Raw genomic sequence first — 23,258 nt, 5'->3', positions numbered from 1 at the left:
GACGCGGACGCACGTGGAAGTCCGGCGGGTGCACTTTTCTCGGAGATGGAGAGTCCCAGGACTCGAACACACACCATCCAGCCTCGATGTCTGCACTGGACTGTCGTGGCGATGGCCTCTAGGAGGTCTCGCGACTCACCACCTCCTCTTTCCTCGGTAGCTTCGTCTCAGCAGAGGTATTAACCCTGAATAGCTCTCTGAAATAGTCACAAGGAAGACTTCTGATTCACAGCTACGTTTTGTTTAGTGAATCACTTACAGAAATCTGCTACGCCTATATGACTTCATAAATGACTCATTCAATATCTGTCTTCAGTTTGATGTGTAAGTTGATATCAAGAGCCGTTACATACCAACAATTGTAAAGGCTGTAGGTCGTAGGCGATATTACTGTATATGTGTGATTATCATCGAAAAAAGTCTTATTTTATTTTTCGGTAAAATTTTTTTAAGATAAGGATTTTGAAAGTAAGCAGCGATATTGTATTCTATAAGAGCTTATTGCGACATCAGTGTTTTCTTTGCAGGTATGGCATGACAGAAGCTATTGTCATCATGGGTGCTCAACCCGGTAGTGATCCTCCACCAGGTTCCTCTGGAAAGCTCTTCTTCAACGTGGAGGCCAAGGTAATCCTTATTCTTCTGTTTATATGTTTTACTTTGTACTTCGTCTGGAGAAGCCTAGTGAAGCAGTTTTATTTGTATCTTCTAGTATGTTGCCAACTCCGCTATTAAAATTTCAGTGTGTCAAGGGAATCGTGAATTGATAGATTTAGATCCACTATGTGTAGTCAGAGAGAAAATATAAAAGTACCGGTACCGGTCAGAAAGTACTGTCTGCTCCCTATTATATTTAACAGTCAGAAGTATAGTTGACGTGTACATTACTGCTGTAGCTACAATGCATAATTTGCTAGTTACTTTTTTATGTTATTTCCCATTCTCAAAACCAGTTAGTGGAATGAGAAGAAATTGTTGAATTACCAATAAAATTTTACTATTTTTGAGATGAAAAACACATTCCAGTGATTCTTTTTCATTCTGTCTGGGTCTTTAACAGATAGATTTTACAGGCTGGTAGAGAAAATTCAAACGAGTTGCGCATATCACAGATTGTTCTGTTCAGCACCAGAGAGTCTAGGATGTAGGTGCCACTTCTAAGTCAGACAATGGGTTTTCCCCCTCCTCTTCCCATCTCACGCAAACCCCGGACAGTTCTGGCTCAGTCAACGCATCTATTGGAAGCTGCGTTGGGATCTCGAGTTACCACAAATCGTTTACTGTTGACGTCATACCGCAGACGACAGAGACTTGTGTGGCATGGAACCAAAGTTAACTGTGACTTCGAGTGGAAGTGTGTGGACAACTCATCGACGAGTATCGCTTCTGCTTCTGTCGGTCAGATCGTCACCGACGTGTTAGGAGACGGTGTGGCGAAAGGTTACAGAAGACCGTGATTCTAGAGACGCATGCCTGCCTAATTCCTCTAATTGTGGTCCGGAGAGATATTACAGATTACAACAGCATTTCGTAAATATTGAAAGGAGGCTGAATCCTCGTCAGTAAGGAAATAATGGTAAACCCTGTTCTCATACTTTTCAAAACCAGGTATCAAATGGCGAATTGTAGCAGAGTAATGCAAGACCACCTCGACGAATGTACAGATTCTTGACTGGCCTCCCCTTCCACCTGGTTTTTCACCTGTAATCTGCCAAGTGGTGGGAAGACGTGTACTCGTGTACCAGCCTCCTGATAGAAATCTTAATGAACTTCTACGGGATGTTTTTCAGGCATGGCAAGAAATTCTTGATGATCTTAGGAGGCTGTTTCCTTTCATGCCACAATCAATATGGGTGAGTATTAGTGCCTGTGGGTGGTCACACCCAATACTGATGATGAACATCAATTCCGAATGGAAGGTATGTTTAGGTATTAATACTCTTTATGTGATGAACATCTCCACAAACGTAGAAAAATGCTGGAATGATGTTTTGTGCTGTAACAATTTCAATTTTCCTGAGTATAGCTGAAGAACAGTTGGAAATTATCTCCAAAGTAAAACTTAAGTTTTATAAGACAGTTGAACTTTGTACTGTATTCTTTTTTTCTCAGTTTCAACATTTTGTTGATTCGGGATCAGCAACCAGTTTTAGTACTTCACGAAGTGTTTATTAATAAATCAGTCTCAGCTGCGTTAGATTTGTTTGGCGAGTAGTTTCGAACCAGCTGGTTCATTATGAAGCCTGACGCACTGAAGTTGTACTTAAGGTTGCTTATCTTAATAACAAACGTCAAAATGGTAGTTCATGATCTTAAAAAGTAATCGCACTTGACTGTCACTATCAACGTGTAACTACTTAGCAACCCAGACAAACTGACCTAAGTGGGCACATGTTGACTGTGACAATCATCTATGATTACTTTGTAAATGAGTGTACTTTTATTTTGACGCGTGTTATTCAGATAAGGAACTTTAGGAGCAGCCTCAGTAGTTCATGCTTGAGAGTGAACCAGTTGGTTAGAAACTAGTCACCAAGCATATGTACTGCAACTGTGACCGATTTGTAATAAACGCTTGATGAAATATTGTGTTTTTAGTTATGATAATATATTTTTATTATTTTATGTTACCTAACTTTGGAAAAGCGGTATAAATACTATGTAAAAGGGCTGGTAAAGAAGATAATATAACGGAGACGACCATCCTATGGCCCTGTTTGAGGTATCCGCTCTGTACTTAGAACTGACTTAAGAGCCAGTAATAGAGGGGGGGCGGGGGGGGGGGAGGGCTCTTACAGTCCAACGTTGACTACGGAACACGGTGCAAGTCGACAAATTACTGCCAGACGTGAAAGAAGCGATAAGAAAGGAAGATTAAAGTTTTACATTCTGTCGACGACGATGTGATTAGAGACAGAGCACACGCTCATATTGGGGGACATATGGAGAAGATAACAGAAGGCATAGGAAGCCATTTAGGCAAACCTATGACGGGGATTTAAACATCTGTTCTCCTAATGAATACGAGTCCAGTTTGCTAACCGCAGCGTAACATTGCTCGGTAAGAAGCGGTAAGTAACAAGAGATAAGCCCTACGAGCAAGTGGAGATAATGTAGCCCACACCTTTGGATTTGACGTCTGACACGTACACCGAGCTGTCGAGCTACTTATTTGACTAGGAGCAACTAAAAAAGAAATATGTTGGCATTTTTTCATAAATAGGAGACCCGTGTATTTTCGTGAGTGACTCGATCGCATAAGATTCTATAAGAGTAATCGAAGTTAATAACGTCCTGAGTTCCCGATGAAATGAGAGCCTGTGACAAACAGTGGCTCGCACTTGAAAGACGCATGCTGCTATTTCTCCAGGTGGTGGACCTGGAGACGCAGGAGCCGGTGGGTCCCGAGCAGGAGGGCGAGCTGTGGGTGAAGTCCCCCGCGGCGGCGCTGGGCTACTGGAACAACCCGGAGGCGACTGCCGCTGCCTGGGACAAAGAAGGCTGGTTCCACACGGGGGACGTCGTGCGCTACGACCGCGACGGCTACTTCTACGTCGTGGACCGCGTCAAGCAGCTCATCAAGTTCAGGGGACACCACGTGAGTACCGACGCACTCCTCACATGTTACGCCATAGCAATCTTCCTAACAGCGCATCAGACCAGGAGTCAAATGCCCATCCAAGCATTCAGATTTAGGGTTTGCTAGACTGCCACGTGAATCCGAAGACCACTGATTTGCTTTCAGAAACTATTCAGGGTTGTTTGCCCGCCCGGTTGGCCGTGCGGTCTAACGTACGGCTTTCCGGGCGGGAAGGAGCGCCTGGTTCAAATGGCTCTGAGCACTATGGGACTTAACATCTGAGGTCATCAGTCCCCTAGAACTACTTAAATCTAACTAACCTAACGACATCACACAAATCCAAGCCCGAGGCAGGATTCGAACCTGCGACCGTAGCAGTCGCGCGGTTCCGGACTGAAGCGCCTAGAACCGCTCGGCCACCGCGGCCGGCGGAGCGCCTTGTCCCCGGCACGAATCCGCCCGGCTGATTTGTGTCGAGGTCCGGTGAATCCGGCCAATCTGTGGATGGTTTTTAGGCTGTTTTCTATCTGCCTCGGCGAATGCGGGCTGGTTCCCCTTATTCCGCCTCAGTTAATGTCGGCGATTGCAGCGCAAACAAGTTCTCCACGTACACATACACCACCAATACTCTACCACGCAAACATACGGGTCACACTCGTCTGGTGTGAGACGTTCCCTGGAGGGTTCCACCGTGGGCCGAACCGCACAGTAACCCTGGGTTCGGTGTGTGGCGGCGGAGGGGTGAAGTGGACTGTGGTAGTCGTCATGGGGTTGTGGACCACTGCGGCTGCGGCGGGGACGGAGCCTCTCCGTCATTTCTAGGTCCCCGGTTAACATACAATATGGTCCTCAGAAGTACTGTAAAGAGTAATTTACACACACCTCCTTTGTGACTGTAGTGGATGAGATAATACTTGCACATGATGTGTTTGCAACAAATCTCCATGCCAATAACGCAGATAAATATCTCCTGGTCTCCTCGCCCTTATATTTTAATTGTATACTGCTCAGTGCTTGTTTTCACGTCGGTGTCTGTTGTATGTAAAGACTAGGGCAGGGTTGAACAGAGACGATACACTATGAGGTGCGACAGGTTGCAATAGAGGTCGCGAGACGCTACGCTTATTCGTATTCCCACTAGGATGATACAATATGCTATGCGATAAGATGTACGGTGTGACTCGTCATACGACAAGCAACAGACAGCACAAATCACGTTTCTGTTTCAGTTCAAATGGTTCAAATGGCTCTGAGCACTATGGGACTCAACTTCTGAGGTCATTAGTCCCCTAGAACTTAGAACTAGTTAAACCTAACTAACCTAAGGACATCACAAACATCCATGCCCGAAGCAGGATTCGAACCTGCGACCGTAGTGGTCTTGTGGTTCCAGACTGCAGCGCCTTTAACCGTCTGTTTCAGTTTCAACAGCAATCATGATCTCTTCTGAAGAGGATGTTATTGTGGCTTACCATTATTTAAATCTCAAAAAACTTAAAAAAGAAAGTAAATATTGGGTGCGCCGATACAGTGCTTTCAGCACGAAATATTCCACAAATTCTACAGAATTCATTGAGTCAACTTCCACTTCTTGAAGCAATTAGTATCAACTACTCTGACAAAGCAGAACGTAAGTTTCCGACTCGCTGTCTCCTGGTGAGGAGCTACTCGTCATAATATAAGTTAGTGAAAGTGTGAATGGCTTTAAAAATGCCACCATGAAAAATCTATTTTTTGGTTACAAATTAAATAACCTAGGATAGTGATTCTAGAACTGCTTAATTTGGCAAAGTAGCGCACAATTCAGCTTGACGAGAATTCAGAAGAAACACGGCTGGATGTGAAGTGAGTTCAGTCACCATAGACGGAGTAGCAGTGGATGGTGAACTGTGTGTTGGGGCAGGCAACGTATTTGAAGAAATGGAAGAAGCCCTTCTGGGCTTCCTCCTGCTGTTCATTGGGAAGTAACAGAAATTTAACTCTCGGATCTCATTTATGCCTGCCACAATATTTCCTGAAATTAAGGAGCATAGACTGAAAGCACATCTACTGAGCACCATCGGCTGAAGTCTCCTTGTGTCTTTTCTTTTTTTGAGGTTTTCATTTCCAACTTCAGCTTGTATCGGCAGCATACGGAAAAGAGAAATACGAGACTGCCCCGCACTTGCTCAAATATGAATTCACTGAACTCAGGCTATTGCACTCACCACTACACCGAACACTGTTCTGACTACGACTGACACATGCAACGTATTGGGGACACTGCACGGGCGCCGTTCATAGTGTAATACAGCAGCGCTGCCTGCAGGCTTGGCTAGCATCTGTATTTATGTTGAAGTATCCGTTTCTCTCACTGCGTGAGGAGTTTGACAGAGCACTGAAAGAACTGAGTCGAAACAAGGCCCCCAGAGTAGACAACATTCCATTAGAACTACTGACGGCCTTGGGAGAGCCAGTCCTGACAAAAATCTAACATCTGGTGAGCAAGATGTATGAGACAGGCGAAATACCCTCAGACTTCAAGAAGAATATAATAATTCCAATCTCAAAGAAAGCAGGTGTTGACAGATGTGAAAATTACCGAACTATCAGTTTAATAAGTCACAGCTGCAAAATACTAACGCGAATTCTTTACAGGCGAATGGAAAAACTGGTAGAAGCCGACTTCGGGGAAGATCAGTTTGGATTCCTTAGAAATGTTGGAACACGTGAGGCAGTACTAACCTTACGACTTATCTTAGAAGAAAGATTAAGGAAAGGCAAACCTACGTTTCTAGCATTTGTAGACTTAGAGAAAGCTTTTGACAATGTTGACTGGAATACTCTCTTTCAAATTCTGAATGTGGCAGGGATAAAATACAGGGAGCGGAAGGCTATTTACAATTTGTACAGAAAGCAGATGACAGTTATAGGAGTCGAGGGACATGAAAGGGAATCAGTGGTTGGGAAGGGAGTGAGACAGGGTTGTAGCCTCTCCCTGATGCTATTCAATCTGTATATTGAGCAAAGTAAAGGAAACAAAAGAAAAGTTCGGAATAGGTATTAAAATCCATGGAGAAGAAATAAAAACTTTGAGGTTCACCGATGACATTGTAATTCTGTCAGAGACAGCAAAGGACTTGGAAGAGCAGTTTGAACGGAATGGACAGTGTCTTGAAAGGAGGATATAAGGCGAAACAAGGCGAAACAAGGATAATGGAATGTAGTCGAATTAAGTCGTGTGATGCTGAGGGAATTAGATTAGGACATAAGACACTTAAAGTAGTAAAGGAGTGTTGGTATTTGGGGAGCAAAATAACTGATGATGGTCGAAGTAGAGAGGATACAAAATGTAGACTGGCAATGGTAAGGAAAGTGTTTCTGAAGAAGAGAAATTTGTTAACATCGAGTATAGATTTAAGTGTCAGGAAGTCGTTTCTGAAAGTATTTGTATGGAGTGTAGCCATGTATGGAAGTGAAACATGGACGATAAATAGTTTAGACAAGAAGAGAACAGAAGCTTTCAAAATTTGGTGCTACAGAAGAATGCTGAAGATTAGATGGGTAAATGACATAACTAATGTATAGGTACTGAACAGAATTGGGGGGGAACAGGAGTTTGTGTCACAACTTGACTAGAAGAAGGGATCGATTGGTAGGACATGTTCTGAGGCATCAAGGGATCACAAATTTAGCATTGGAGGGCAGCTAGAGGGTAAAAATCGTAGAAGGAGGCCAAGATGTGAATGCACTAAGCAGATTCAGAAGGATGTAAGTACTGGGAGATGAAGAAGCTCGCACAGGATAGAAGAGCATGGAGAGCTGCATCAAACCAGTCTCAGGACTAAAGACCACAACAACAACAACAACAACAACATTCGTTTCTCGCGGTGTTTCCATATTCTTGTCAGACCACTGTACGTCGTACGAATGCGACAGAACCTTTGTTGCTACACATAATGAGACATGACCCCAGAGAACGCTTTCGGATTCCGATAGCAGCATGTGAATCATATGAATCAGTAGTCTCTTCAAGCTGTGCGTGTGCACTGAACAGCAATCGAATATTACCTACGTTGGTATGAACTGTGATTAAAGACAATTCTAATAACTATATTATTGTGAAGTTTTCTCACCTCCTGCCTGTCATAGTACTTGCAGTGGATCCTGATGCAGTTGGGAATTCCTGTGTGTTGGTCTGGATAGATGTCTGCCTATTACACATTACGACTCTCTTCAACTGTCGGCGATCTCTGTCACTCAACAGACGAAGTCGGCTTGTAAGTTTTCGCGTTTCCGCTTCACTATCACATCGGAAACAGGTGGACCTAGGGATGTTTAGGAGTGTGGAAATCTCGCGTAAAGACGTAGGACGCAAGTGACACCAAATCACCTGACCACGTTCGAAGTCCGTGGAGCGCCCCATCCTGCTCTCTCACGATGTCTAATGACTACTGAGGTCGCTGATATGGAGTACCTGTCAGCAAGAGGCAGCACAGTGCACCTAATATGAAAAACGTATGTTTTGGGGGTGTCCGGATATTTTTGATCACATAGTTTAGATGGAAATGAAGTGTAAATAAGGCGAATCTAAGGTAGGAGACGAGGTACTGGGGGAATTAAAGCTGTGAGGACGGGGCGTGAGTCGTGCTTGGGTAGCTCAGCTGCCGGCGCGGTAGCTCAGCGTGTTCGGTCAGAGAGCCAGTTGGCCTCTGTAATAAAAAAACTGAGTGGAAAGATCAACCACCGAACTTGAACAGGATGTATTGCGACGTCCGCAACGACCAAACACAAAGATAAAAAAAAAAAATTTAAAAAAAAGTTGGTAGAGCACTTGCCCGCGATAGGCAAAGGTCCCGAGTTCGAGTCTCGGTCCGGCACACACTTTTAATCTGCCAGGAACTTTCATATCAGCGCACACTCCGCTGTAGAGTGAAAATTTCATTCTAAAGACGAATCTGTCTTATAAATATTTTTCCCTGTTGGAGGCTATGAGAAAATTCAATCGTATCTAGGTAAATGATCTGAATCTAATTCTTTCGTACGCTCAAGGTTCCTTTCAGATCACCACATAAGCGCAATGTATTTTCTGGTTTGTACACGGTTATCTACTTAGTAACTGGTAGTTGTCTATAGGTATCAAAATATTTTACTGTCCGGGCCATCTAATTATTCTTCGAGGTCAGTGTTAAGGGAAATACGTACAAAGCATATCTGATTCAGCTTAAGAAATAGGATGCAGCATGGCATGAGCTGATTCTCGACGGAAAATAAGTACACGATGTATGGATGCAGGTCGAAAACTTTTTAGGTTGGTTGGTGCTTACGGGAGCTCAACGGCGAGGTTACCAGAGTCGAAAATTTTTTAGACTGTAGGATCTGCTGTCACTGAGAATGTGATGACACGGGTCTATTGTTAGCATTTTAGGGGCACCTTTAGTTATCAATGGTGTCGAATGATGTCCATGCTTACAAACTTACAATTTTGGAGGTTTTATTTCTGCCTAACGATGTTTAATTACATGAATTTATTTGTAAAGGACAAGCCACCGACAGCATTAATTTGTTGGAGAGAGTAAATTTCGGGGACAGAGCGGTTGCATATTGTTTCTGTGCCATCATATTTGTCTTACAGGCAGCGGGCCCTTGAGGCTCTAACTTCTGATACATTCCTTACAAAAAGCAAATTTGTCAGATAGATTTGTGGTGGAGGTATTCTATACGCGGGCATTCTAGGCATATTCGCAAATAGCAGTAATTGTAGGACGCTGTCTTGGCCGAGTAAATACAGTTCTCTTTACCGTTTTGGTAAGTGGGCAGATGAGCGTCTGGTGTATGCTATGTAATGTAGAAGGGAAATTTTGGAGACCCATCAGTATTCTGTTAAAGCTAGCTGTGTCACCTGTGAAAGCTCAATAGCTTTGGCGATTTGGAGAAATTGCACTAGGGAGGGATCTGTCATGCGTAATGCATGTGAATGAACATCTTAGTCTCATGCTAAACGTATCACAATGACAAACGATTCAGCGTAATTACACTTACGACTGAGACCTTATAGGTCCGCGACGCAGACTGCTTGAGGATACGCTTCTGTTTGATAGACGCTGAATTTCTGGAACTTCAGTTGTCACCTCTTTGTATTCACTTCTTTGTATTCATACGTGATGCCTAGTAATTATCGCAACGGTAACTGTTTGATTATCTCTTTATTTTACAACATTTATCTTGCCCAATCTCTACGTTGAACACCGTGACAGTCCTTAAAATAGCGGACGATTTGTTTGGAAACAAACACCAGTTTCGATATATGATTATAAAATCAACCGGTTGCACGTAACTGGTAGGTACATTGACCTACATAGGTTTCGACACCTACTAGGAGCGTCTTCATCAGAATGAAAGTTTGCTAAATGGTAAAATTACATTACTGAAAAGTAACAGTTAGAATTTAGAGAGCTATGCTCAAGTCGAAAGTGAAATAAAACGTTCTAGCCATCAGGCTAATTGAGTTCCCAGCTGGGCACACGTGGCAAAGTATAGAACGTTTTATTTCAATTTGGACTTGAGCATAGGTACTGTAAATTCTAACCGTTACTTTTCAGCAATGTAATTTTACGATTTAGCAAAATTTCAACCTGATGAAGACGCCCCTCGCAGCTGTCGAAACCAACGTAGGTCAGTTTACCTACCAGTTACGTGCAACCGGTTTGCTTTATAATCCTATGTTGAAGTCAGTATGCGGTTGCTGAGTAACGGCCACGTTCAAAACTGAAAACCAGTTTTTATTTCCCGATTATCCAGTTTTCAAGCCACTGTGTACACCTCGTAAGACGGTGGGTATTTACAGAACGTTGGTATAAAATAAAACGTGCCTGTTAATTTTAGTAACCCTGACAGATATCGATATCGTCAATACATCATACAACTGCGAGACGGGTACGACGCCCCGCGGGGACACTGCGTGTTGTCTGGCTAAGGTCTCTGGTGATGGCAGAGTTTAGCGACCGCACCATTTCAACCTCTGCAGTGTACTAGGGCTGTGGAGTCACTCGAGCCACACCAAGTGAGCTCTCATTAGGAAGGCGCAGAATTCATTTATAACTTTTTGGAACAATAACTGCAGCGGAAATCAGTACTCCACATACACAACCACATCGCGGAAATGTCGACTGTGACATAGCTCCAGCTATTCCGGTATTTTTTCTCTTGTATGAAACTGAATACGATTAACACTAATTTCCAGGCAATTAATATCACTGGTCGGCAGTGCAATTATTTTCTTTGAAAGTCCGCAGTCATTTCATATAGAGCAGAAACTGGAGCCGTTATAAAGGGCATCCATTTCGCATTGGACACATTAGTATTCTACTATCTCATCATTTTACACTTAAAAAGGACGTGTGGTAGCTGCTACACTGGAGAACCTCCCCAGAATAGCTAAACAGAAGCGTATCCTCAAGCAGTCTGCGTCGCGGACCTATAAGGTCTCAGTCGTAAGTGTGACACTCGATAATAACGAGAGCAAGTTCAGAATGTTCCACACGACATTTCTCAGGGTAGCACAGATATCCAGTGAAACTGTTTGAAGCTATCATCTATAGTTCAGCACTGCTTTGCGAAATTCAAGACTACTGAAGGTATGTTTGCGCAGTGCTTGTTGTAAGATTATTGTAAAAAGTAAGTCCCATTTGAACGTTTGTGAAATCATTTCATTACCAACAGTGAATATTTGAAGCGTTCTTGAGTTTCGCAAAGAAAATAATTCAATAATATTAGTTCCTCTTATGATAATAGTTAGTTGATGTCTCTGTACATCCGTTTATAATCTCTTATAAATCATAGCTGGTGACTGGCAGGCACACTACTCCTCTCAACCTCTCGCTTCAGACGTGCTACCAACTCGCTTCACATCTCGCTTACTACTGACTTCCTACGAACGCTAAAGTGCGGTCTCTCCTCACAACAATGCTTTCTGGTGCAGACAATCCCTGCTACCATTACAAAATGTATCAATGCGCGGTCTTTCTCGCTCTTTTTTTAAAATGTATCCATACGCGGTCTCTCCCGTCCTTTTTCAAATTATATCAATTTGCGATCTCTCTTGTCAACAATACTTTGGTGCAGACATTCCCTGCTACCACAATTATTTCTAACATGGCAAATATTAATTATTCCTACTTAATCCTATTAATAAAATATAAACATCTTTCATAAATTGTGATCTGGCAATAGACAATAGAAATATACACGTCTTACAGCCTGTTCTGTGAGCGGTTACATCTTACTCTTGGTAGTTCCCCCGGCATTCGACTTGCGTAGCCGCCGGTCACCTGGTGTAGTTACCGATAAGCTTACGCTGTCCATCATCTCTGTTAGCGATTATCTTCGTCCATCGATCGCAAAGATATAAGAACAAATTTAAAAGCACAATTAATAATATGTTTCGGGCTATTATGCCCTGGTACAATGGATTTCACCTTAAAACCCACAACAAAAGGGAGGCACCATAAAAACGTTGGCGGTCAGAGTAAGGAAAATTTGCGAATCACAGCTGCTTCACGCAGAATTAATACATGTCACCAATGCATTGTTCGAAAACGGTTATTCGTTCGCTGAGGTGAAAAGAGCGTTAAGACCACCGATTAGAAATAATAGCGATACTCAAGCGCCGGTGAAATCGAAAGTTTTCCTGCCTTTCATTAAGGACGTCAGTGATTGCATAGGAAAAACCTTGAAAAAGCGGAACATCGTGGTAATCTACAAATTCGCCCGGTAGATATAATACAATCTAACATCGGCCAAGGATGTTCGCCAACCATCTGAAGAACCAGGAATTTATAGGATTCTCTGTAGTTGCGGAGAGGTATACGTCGGTACTACAAAAAGAACGGTAAAAAAAGACTAGAAGAACACAAGAGTAATTGCAGACGAGAGGAGACAGACAGGGCAGCTGTTGCGGAACGTGCTTTGCAGCCAGGATATCACCACATTCATTTTCGTAGGACTCAAGCACTGGCAGCCACTAGCGGATACCATGGACGGCTACACGGAGACGCGATACAGATTGTAAAACACTCCAGGAATTTTAATAGGGAGGAGGAGGGCGTGAAATTGAATTACATCTGGATTCCGGTCCTGAAGATGTGTACCACTCTTGCAGGAGCGGACGACGGCAGTCGTCAACGGCCAATTGCACTTGCGTATTCAAAACATGTGAGGTCACAACACTGCGGGAAACACATGGAAGTAGCGAGCCAGGGTATTAATCGGACATTCGAAGAAGCTATGATCCCCCTTAGAAAATATCCTCTGCAGGTGGGGACGAAACGTTATGTTTTAAGGTGAATCCATTCGAACACGGCATAACAGCCCGGAACATTTTATTAATTGTGGCACTTCTGGCCGTGAAAGTTTACATTTTAGAAATTTAGAATCACATAATGTGTTGCACGTGAACAGGTGCTGTCGCCGCAGCTGGAGAACCTGCTGATGTCGCACCCCAGCGTGCAGCTGGCCGCCGTGGTGGGTGCGCCGCACCCCACCGACCAGGAGCACCCCACCGCCTTCGTCGTGCTGCGGCCCGGCGCCTCTGCCACCGCTGAGGAACTGCAGCGGCTGGTAGACGGTAAGCCAGACTAGGGTGTTTCAAGGAGACAGTCGTGCTGCGAGAGCAGTACAAGGAAGGGTAGCTAATAGCTGTTGTATGATCGATGCCCAGGACAGTGTTGACGGGGAACAATAAAGTGAAGAGAAAATAACGGTGTCAGTTTTACAAATGCACCATCCCTATATTTGCCTTAATCAGTCCAGGGAAACCACCGAAAATCCAAATGTGGAAGGCTGGGAGGACAGTGAATGCAGTTTCTACCCAGGTGCGCCTCCTTACTGGGCGAAGTCGGTACAGGTACGGGATGAACAGCGAGGAGGCGCTCGCTAAGATGGCATGAGGTCAACAGTTCTTGTAAGGCAACTATCTAGCTATATTTCTTTGCGAAGCAACTATAGTAAGAAAGGTTCACGATCGCGTTCGCGGAACTAGGCTAGAAACTTTAGAGCAAAGGATACCATGGAGAGATAAGAAAGGCCACTGCTGATTAAAGGGAACGGAAGGATAGGGCTGTAGTTCATAAAATATCTAGGAGATAGTCTAGAGTCAAAAAGGGAGTTGTGAGCAGGGAGCCCTTAGATCGCACATTCGCAGACAACACAGTATTAGGTCACTGTGGGGCTGTGCAAGGAATTGTAAGTAAAGTTGTACGTACACATCGAGCACACTGGAAAATACATGAGCCATTAACTTTTAAGAGAGGTAACCATATGGTCTTTTTAATAAGAGCTACATCATTCAGTCAGACATATCATATTAAACTGGCCACAACTAGATCGTTCACAGATAATAATACCATATAGCTGGTACCCTGTAACTTTAGGTGAACAATCATCGATAACCAAGAACGTCTTCCGTGGTATAAAGCAAATTCAAATTGTGCAGCCACTGAGATATAGCAACCTGAAAGGATATTCCATACGAACTAACTTCACTGCTACACACACGCACACACACACACACACACACACACACACACACAAATATTCCTTTCTCATGTATTCATTATCTTTAACGATATTAACTGCAATGGAGATAGCTGTATACCAGCCTGTGATCGACATAGGTACCCTCCACATGTCGAGCAAGTCGTCGATTTCACGCTGGATATTCATGAGCAATATTACAAACACAACATACGTTAAGCTTTCATCTTTTTCTGGGACATACTTTCCAGAAGTAAATTAAAAATAGTTTCCCTGCTTTGATTCCGTTCGAGTTTGTAGGCAGATTTCCTTTGGTTACCAAGCAACTGGCAAAACTGGAAACCGCCTCCCAAATGTAATCAGTTGGGTCCCCCTCGGTCTGGTTTTTGACTGAAAAGTCCTTGAGTCTACACTAATCATTGCTTGAATGAGCTTGGTCTATCTAGAGAATAAAATGAATAGTGGTATATACCAAGAACATTACACATTCTCTCTCAAGTATTTTTTATTTATGCCTGAGACGGTGGACTACATTCTTTCAGAAATAGTGTACAGGGAGATGCAGTCTCCTTGAGGGTTTTCGGGAGGTTTCCCTTGGTCATGAGACAAATGCTGGAAATGATAATACTATCCCAACAATTACTTTCCATCTCCTCACACACCATACGGCAAAAATAAAAAAGATAATAAAAATGTTAATTATCAGTCGCACACATACACATAGCTAGTGTACGTATAGAGGCAAATTTTAATTTTTTTTCGGGCAATAGAGAACGTTGTCCTTACTACCTGCAATTCGAGAAGTTACTTTTGCTTACCAGGTGAATTCCAGAGTTGGAGTTCAATCCCGTCTCCGGCCATCCTGATTTAGGTTTTCCGTGATTTCCCTAAATCGCTTCAGGCAAATGCCGGGATGGTTCCTTTGAAAGGGCACGGCCGATTTCCTTCCCCATCCTTCCCTCACCCGAGCTTGCGCTCCGTCTCTAATGACCTCGTTGTCGACGGGACGTTAAACACTAATCTCCTCCTCCAGAGTTGGAAATGAATCCGTCCATATTAAAAGGGCCTCAGAGGAGTTAAGCGATTTGAAAGAAAAGTGGAAAAAATAAGTTTAATTCCCTTAGATTGTCTTTTAAATTAAAAAAAACTTATGTAGTATTATAGTCGGCAGTATGCTTAATATTATTACGTAACATAACTTAATATAAAACGTTAGCCTAATGTGCGTGATGAAATAAGGACGATTGTCTGATGTCTTTTCTGCATGGTATATTTTGATGCAATTTGTTAATTCCTACCCATATTTCCACCAGAAAACGCAGAAAAACACTGAGTTCGAGAATTGGCCCACAACGCACATTGACCATTAGTAAGAAAAGAATTACAGTGCCGCGTGTTTTTACATATTTACGTTAAATAGAGACTTTGTTGTATAACATTAGCAGTAACTCCACCCAGTTATTTTCGTGATATTTAAGTTTCCTAGTTATCGAACCTGTCAACTGTAATCCATTTGAGCTTTTGTGGAAGAACACAAGAAGTTTCGCCCACTATCCAAGCGCAAAATTTATTATAAAATTGTTTACTCTCGTCAGGCCTGTAAATAAGCTGTTTTGCTACATCACTCAGCCTGGCAGATTTTACTGGGCCCATCCTACTAGATATGCTAAACTGGTGGGTAGACTGGGAGCAGGTCCTCCTGGTCGAGCTGCTGGGAAATTATGTTGATCATACCATCTTTGAGAATAATCCAACTAAGAAACTTGGCGATGGCATATGGATGGAGAGCTTATAGAGGGTGTCCGAGAATTAGGGATGAGTATTAAAGTGTTATAGAACATCCAAAATTAATTTAAAATGTAATGTTTTTTAGGGACATGTTGTGTAATTTCTCCCATATATGTATGAAAAATTATATCCTTCATAGGACCACCCAAGGCCTCACTGCAACGAAAGATCGCAGGCCATTCCTGGTTGCCACGTTGAGAGAGAATTTTTTGAGGAAATTTTCATTCAATAGAGCAATCGTTCCGTGGGATGTGAGACAAGTTGTACCACCGTGTTGAAACCAAAAATCATGTTCATCAATAAGAGGGGAAAAACCAATCAGAAACATGTTTTGGTAACGGTCGCCGTTCGCATTTTCAAAAATACGAGTATACGGACCGATCCTCCCTCCTACTCAGAAACAACATGCGTTGTGGATGCATCTCATCTTCTACAGTCACTTGTGGATTTTCGTTACCCCAAATTCTGCAGTTCTTATTGACGTACCCACTGAGGTGGAAGTGCGCCTCATTTTAGAAAATTATCCCTTTTGTGAAATTCTCGTTCTCTGCTCTCAATGTCTCTTTCCATGATCTACAGGCTACAGTTCTTGTGTAAACTGATTTTTGAAAGGATTTCATGCAGTGAACTTGGTGATGAATTCAGTTGTTGAGCTCGTTGGCGAACAGATTTTCTGGAGCTTACGATCACATTCTCGGGCACGACAGCAATGTTTTCTTGTGTTCGAACAGAAGGCGGTCGTCCTGTTTTCTTAACGTGAACAGGCGGTCTCAGATTTCCGGATCAACTTCCGAACTGATGCCGTTGGAGCAGCATTACGTCAGCGACTCACTGCCGTGGGACTTCCACTGTTTTTGTAAAAAAATTTTGTCACTTGAATACGTTGCTCCGTTGTCATCTGTTACATGGGGAAAATAAACATCAAATAACAATGCTCACTACACAAAAGGTATCAAGCTACTAATGGGAAGGATCGCAGATAACAAACACGAAAAGACCACGGCTGCCAACTGTCACATGACAAAATGGCGCATAATTCAAATTCGTTCTTACTTATCGGACACCCGTTAGCTGCTAATTTTAAATTTCATATTTCCGATCTCAAGAAACGCTTCTCTTAGCAATTTCTTCCGAAAGAAAAGTCTTTTTTGGAACATTATCCATAAAATTTTAAAATTAAAAGCATCCGATATCTGCACTTCGTTGGTTTTTGTCTTCAGTTTACAATAATCTTTGATATCTGATGAATACTATTGATGTGGTAACGATTCTTTACCTGTGTTTTATAAGACCAAGGACTCGGTCGCAGGAAAGGAAACAGCGACCCCCGACTACACAATAACCTCGTAATTCATACACGAGTCGCTCTTCACTCTTGCACAGTCTTTCTCAGTTTTCTTCCTGCGAGATTCAATTCATACTTTCTTTTTGGACGTTATGTCACTTTCTACCATTGGTAAGCAATAGTTTATCTTTTGACAACAACACACCACAAACAGAAAAAAATACACATCCACTTTCTTGTTGCCTAAGAAATACGAAACAAGCGAGACAATTGTCTTCATTGTTGTCACCGGTAAACACATAAAAGGCAAACTGAAAGCCTTTCTTCGTGCCGTTATGAAATGCGTTTATCGATATCTCCGCTTTGTAAACAAGAGACCGAAGGTTCTTTCGTCAAAGCAATTTAGTGCCCGGAATTATAATTCTGGCGCTAATTCATTTTCTCCAAAACTATGTCTGAACCAATTGAAAGTGGCTCCGTATACTCGTATCATGGAATCCTTTTACTCCACTGCAGGCTTGCTGGTGTATTTGTGAAAAGAACCACCAGTTTAGAAATGACATGACTTGCCCATTTGTGTAGAAAACAAGACAGTGAAGAAAAATATGAAAACCTTAATTATCACTCCGTACATGGTGATGTTTGAGTTCAGATAGCTTTTCACGCAGAAATGCTGTAAATATCATTTTATTAATGACTGGAATGCAAAGTATTAATGTTCCACAATAATATTTATTTAATCGTTCGTTATCAGGTGGCTTTCGGCTTCTTACACCATCGTCAGATAACTTAATACTACTACTAAACAGATAGTCCACCCAACTTCATAGAGAATTCATAGCTGAACAAAGATGTGTAACATTTTATGATTGTAGCGATACAAAATACGAGCATAATGTAATACCTAAAGAGACACTGAACAAATAAATCTTACATTATAGTACATTCAAATATTAAAATTATGTGAAAGCATAGGGCAAAAATATTCTACAAGAGAGTAATAGATAAGTAACAGAATAACAGATCAAATAAATTTCTTCAACAATGGAATTCACACCACAGTAAAATCAAGTTTACAGTGGAATGTGGAGGAGACTCTACCAACATTTTAGCTCCACCTTTGACATTTGTAAGCAACAGTATTTATTTAAGATATACAGAAAATTAACGTCAACACACACAGTAATACCAGCCATATCCCAGCATCACATTACATACAGACATGGAGCCTTCCACATCGTGGTGCACCGCTTGATACCTGTACCACAAACAAACCGGATTTTGAAAATAAATTGAAAATAATTAAAGAAATAGCATGCATCAATGGCTATAGCCTACACTAAGTGACAACATATTCAGCAAAAAGATTAGACCAAGGATAACAGCACTCTTTTATCCCCCTAAAACAGCACAAAACTACACTGATAACAGATGAGCATCTATGCTATATGTGGGTGAATCTGGACAGGTTCTTGCCAGGAAACTAAAATCCAGGAAATATACTCAGGCTTTTTACGCTAGGAATACAATCGCTCGCCTTCCGTTCAACAGTGAAGATAAGATTTCTCCTTTAGAAAAGAGTGGAATTTATAGAATTTCCTGTTATCCGTGTGGGCAAATATGTCCAGTTCAATGAGGTAGGGATATAACTACTAGACTGACTGAGCATGAAACGAATTGGAGGCTGAAAAAGAAAGATTCCACCTTTTTGAACATCATATGAATAAATGTCATTCATATGATATGAAATTTGGTGTTCTCTGCAAAGGAACTAAAGGCAGAAAACTAACATTACTTGAAATTCTGGCTGTTAATAAACACCAATCAAAGAATTCTGACCTGGTACTCAATGAACAAGACAATTCCTTTACTCACCCTTGTTAAAGTAACAGCCAGTTATTATTTATCTCACTATTACATAATAAGCTTGTTATAGCGGTTCCACATCCAAATTCCATAGTCTTCTGCTCTCTTTATTCGGTCTGTTAGTCACGTTCACCAGTTTGTCAATATGACATAGTAGCCAGTGCTATTACTCACATGAAGAACATCTTTGGCTTATAAATTCACATAGTTTTAATATTTGAATATGCTGTAATATAAGATTCATTTGTTAAGAGTCTCTTCAGGAAGTATATTATGCCTGTATTTTGTATGGATATAGTCATAAAATATCATGTATCTTTCAACGTTTGCACAGCCATGAATTCTCGCTGAAGTTGCGTGGACTACCTGTTTACTATAACTTAATCTGACGATGGCCTAAAGAGCTGAAAGCCGGTTCATAACGAACTATTAAATAAATATTATTGTGGAACATTAATACTTGGTATTCAAGCTGTTAATATGTCCATGTTCCTACAAGAACCCACTGAATGTTCTATATATATCTTTTTAAGTTGTGCACTCAGGTTCTGGTGCCTTGGCAATTGTGAACTTGTTTCTGCAGATAAGGTGGCGGACCACAAGAAGCTGCGAGGCGGGGTAAGGATCGTGGGGGAGCTGCCGCACACGGCCAGCGGCAAGGTGGCCAAGAGGGTCCTCAGGAGGTGGGCGGCGGGCGGCCAGTAGGAGCACAGGCCACATGTGCGCTCGTCCAACCCTCAAAGGGCTCTCTAATGTCGAAGAAGCATCAACGAACCCAAAGCTCACTCTTTAATTCTTTGCATATTTTTTACTTTATTTTATGTAGTACAGTTCGCTCAGCTAATAGCATGTACGTTCCTTACAAACTTCAATTACAATACAGTTTTATGTATATCCTTTGAGTTCTGTTAAATTTCCTAAGAAACACGAATCCTCTGTACTTGCAGTCAGTAACGTTTCCTCTCAGTTTTCTGTGTTAGCACGAACAAAGGAGTTATACATGCCCAAAAAGCATGCAGACTTAAAAAAAAAACTACAAAACAAATGGAGTTAGTGTTTTTATCAACGAGGCTGAAGTGTTTGACGTGTGAAATTCTAAGACTGTTTTTGATGTTTTTTATTGTGTATTCCTTCTTCAGACAGTAATAACACTAAATGTAAAACATTGTAATTAGTATACGTAGGCCACATGAATATCGCCACAAGTTCCTTTATGAAGTAAATCAAGCCACAAAACAAACAGTATAGTTCGCTACATCTTTTGTTTGGTTGACTTACAAACAGGAAATGGAAATGTTAACAGTAAATATGGTACCAAACAAAACTTCTAAGCATGCTGCACTTGACTATTGGTAAGAATGGTATTTCAGGGATAATACGTTGTGACAAGCTGCGTGTCAGGACAGAGTCCACATTCGACCACCTGTCCGCAGACTGTTATTCGAAGCGAAACGTCGCAGCAGACTTGACACATAACCTCAACGCTCCAAACTACGTAACAATGGTTCTTCTCATTTATTCCATACTCTAACGACGGTCCCCCGCAAGTGCATACATGCAGAGCCTAAAGCCGTCGGCACACGGACCGAGCATCCGAACGTTGAGTGTTGAGCGTGCCGAGATTCTGACGTCATAGCGTGGAATAGCACGTTTGGGAGCCTTTCCGAACGTGCAGAGCAAAATCTGACATGTCAGATATTCTGAGCGTGCGTCTGAGCGTTGACCAACGAGATGGCACAACGCCACCGACGTCACATGCACGCCATCTCCCTTCAGTACAGAGTTGTGAGGCGCCATATGGGCATTCATTTCAAGCCTATATGTATATATGCCGTTTCTGGGCACCAGCAAATTGAGAATCACTGGAAAAAACCATTGTTAACTGTGTGATTCGTTCCAATAAAATAATGACAAACAACATATTCGTGGCAAAAGAAGTATTGTAACTTGCGTATTATGAGAGTAGGCTATTTGAAGGTAGCGACACACTGAAGATCCACCCAAAACGCATTGTTCTTTGTACAGCTTCCTATAATTAAATTTCAGTTAGTAACATATCTACGATTAAAGTTTTCAGCAACGGTTATCATAAAATAATTGGAGATCAGTGGTATGTTGTTCGTGTAGCGTAATGAGTATTTTTTCTTAACATTCGCGTTTTTATTGGGTTCTGATACGTTATTATTAGTTTAATATATGTATATATTATAATATTTGATGTTATGTAAACCAATTTTTGAGGGGTGACTGTTCGATTGGCTTAATCTACAGGGCAGCTTGCGCTACTTGTATAAAGATATTTTGCTCCTTTTTCTTTTACGCTTCGTAATTCACATGTTGCAAAGATTCTGCTACTGGATAGGAACAGTGCTCATGTAAGACTGCTCTTGAGGTTTTACTGAAATGTGGGGATGATGAAATAACCAAGAACCAAATTAGTACTGCACTGTTTGTAATGGAACTTTTATACGCCTGTGTCCTTATTTATTGGACATGGTACTTTCCTTTTCGTGGACGATGCAGGAAATGTGCGTTTTAATAGTGCTAACGTGGGAATTTTACCTGCGCCCGTTAAGTAAACAGTGTGATTTACGAACTGGAAACATCCCACTACTGCCGCTGGAGTGCGTCGTGATAGCGTATACCACGTTGGGGCCCACGTACCGTATGCACAAGTCGCACCTTCCTGAGCGTTCAGGAGCACGTGGAACGTGGCACGCTCAACGTTAACGTTCGACAGCACAGTCCGTGTGCCGACGGCGTAAGCAACGCACCTGAAACGCATGTGATGAGGCTAAGGCAAAGATAAAGTTTACAGTTGATATTAGAAACATTGTGAGTACTCACAATAACGTTGTAGATAAGGCTAAAGAAACTTGGAATACTGATCATTACAGATATATAGGACATTTATAAATTCCTCATATAAACTCATACAACATCTAGACGGCAACTGCTATACAACGCCTCGAATATGAAACTGGTCGTAAAAGTACCGTTTCCATGCTACAAGACTAAGCTTTCTATAAAAACTGTCTGTGTGTGAGAAAACTGGATATATTGATTTCAAAATCGCTCTCCTCACGTAACGTGTGCTTTAGGTATCGTATTAAATTGTTGAAGAGGGAAACTCCCCATCGCAGCCTCCCCTCCCCCCCCCCCTCGCCCCTCAGATTTAGTGGTAAGAGGGCCCAGTTAACATTCCGTCAAAAACTGAACACAGATCAAGCATCAAAACAGGAAGAAGGTGAAGTAAAAAAAAAAAAAGAAAAAAAAGCAAAATAGGAACAGTGAACAGTCCAAGATTAAGAAGTGCAACACTGAACGAAAAAGAGAAGCAACGGTGTCGTGGTTAAGTGGTCACGGTGTTGGATTGCAAAACGTGCGAGCTGCGTTCAAAGCTCCCTCGTGCCTTTTATTATTATTATTTTTTCGCTGTACTCAAATTTGTGTCTGTGTCGTGACGTAAATCCGTTTGCAAAAGCGAGGTGTAAAGAAGAGACCTACAATGAAAGCTGATTTTACACAATCACTCTATTAGCAGCTGAAAGGAAGTGGCTTTCGAATGGAAACCGCAAACCTTTGATGACAAGTCAACGGAATGCTCTGGTGTGTCATATACAGCGTTAGTGACGGTACATGTGTCATATGATAGAAGCTAATTTGTACGATTGGTGAGTTAGTGAGTGAGATATGCTTCCTTGCCCGATGTAGGAGTTCGTGTGAATGTGATCACTCCCGAATGATGAAAACAAAATTGTTTGTCACATAAGCTGCAACAAATGAAAGGAACAGTTTCACAATCACCCAGTTTCTCTGTGCTCCATCAAACCATATGTTTTTAACGTTTTAAGTTGTGTTCTGTTTTGGAAGTCTTGATTCTTGAATTCCTTTGTTGTAACATAGTTCACATCCGTTTATTTGTTGTTTTTATTTTGTGAGACGTCTATGTGGTATCTCGCCTGCTCTCACGATTCATCACAATTACTTGTGATGGTAACGTATTCTTATCACATAACTCATATTCTGTAATTAATACACAGTATGACAACTGTCAAGACTACAGAAGGACAACAAACATTTCAGTGACCGGATTGACAGTACATAATGATGGATAAGAAACCCGAGGTATATTGAACACGGTTCGCTCGTTTGGCAGTCCAACACGGGGACTACTTTCCCACGACGGCATTGCTACTATTAGACTTCTCTTTATTACACTCTTTC

General features: G+C 41.9%; 1 protein-coding gene across 1 annotated transcript in view; it reads left to right on the top strand.

Annotated features, from left to right (window-relative positions):
* LOC124775657 (luciferin 4-monooxygenase-like) overlaps positions 1–19,744 on the top strand; it is a 39,074-nt gene extending 19,330 nt beyond the window's left edge. Inside the window, exons 3-6 of the mRNA XM_047250485.1 lie at positions 528–627; positions 3,371–3,598; positions 13,019–13,184; positions 19,615–19,744. Coding sequence (XP_047106441.1) covers positions 528–627; positions 3,371–3,598; positions 13,019–13,184; positions 19,615–19,736 — 616 coding nt within the window. The 3' untranslated portion in view covers positions 19,737–19,744. The remainder of the gene's footprint in view (positions 1–527; positions 628–3,370; positions 3,599–13,018; positions 13,185–19,614) is intronic.
* The last annotated feature ends 3,514 nt before the right edge of the window (positions 19,745–23,258 follow it).

The sequence above is a fragment of the Schistocerca piceifrons genome, chromosome 2, assembly GCF_021461385.2.
Source record: "Schistocerca piceifrons isolate TAMUIC-IGC-003096 chromosome 2, iqSchPice1.1, whole genome shotgun sequence".
In the NCBI taxonomy this organism is placed as follows: Eukaryota; Metazoa; Arthropoda; class Insecta; order Orthoptera; family Acrididae; genus Schistocerca; species Schistocerca piceifrons.
This window is presented reverse-complemented; position numbering and strand designations above follow the sequence as displayed.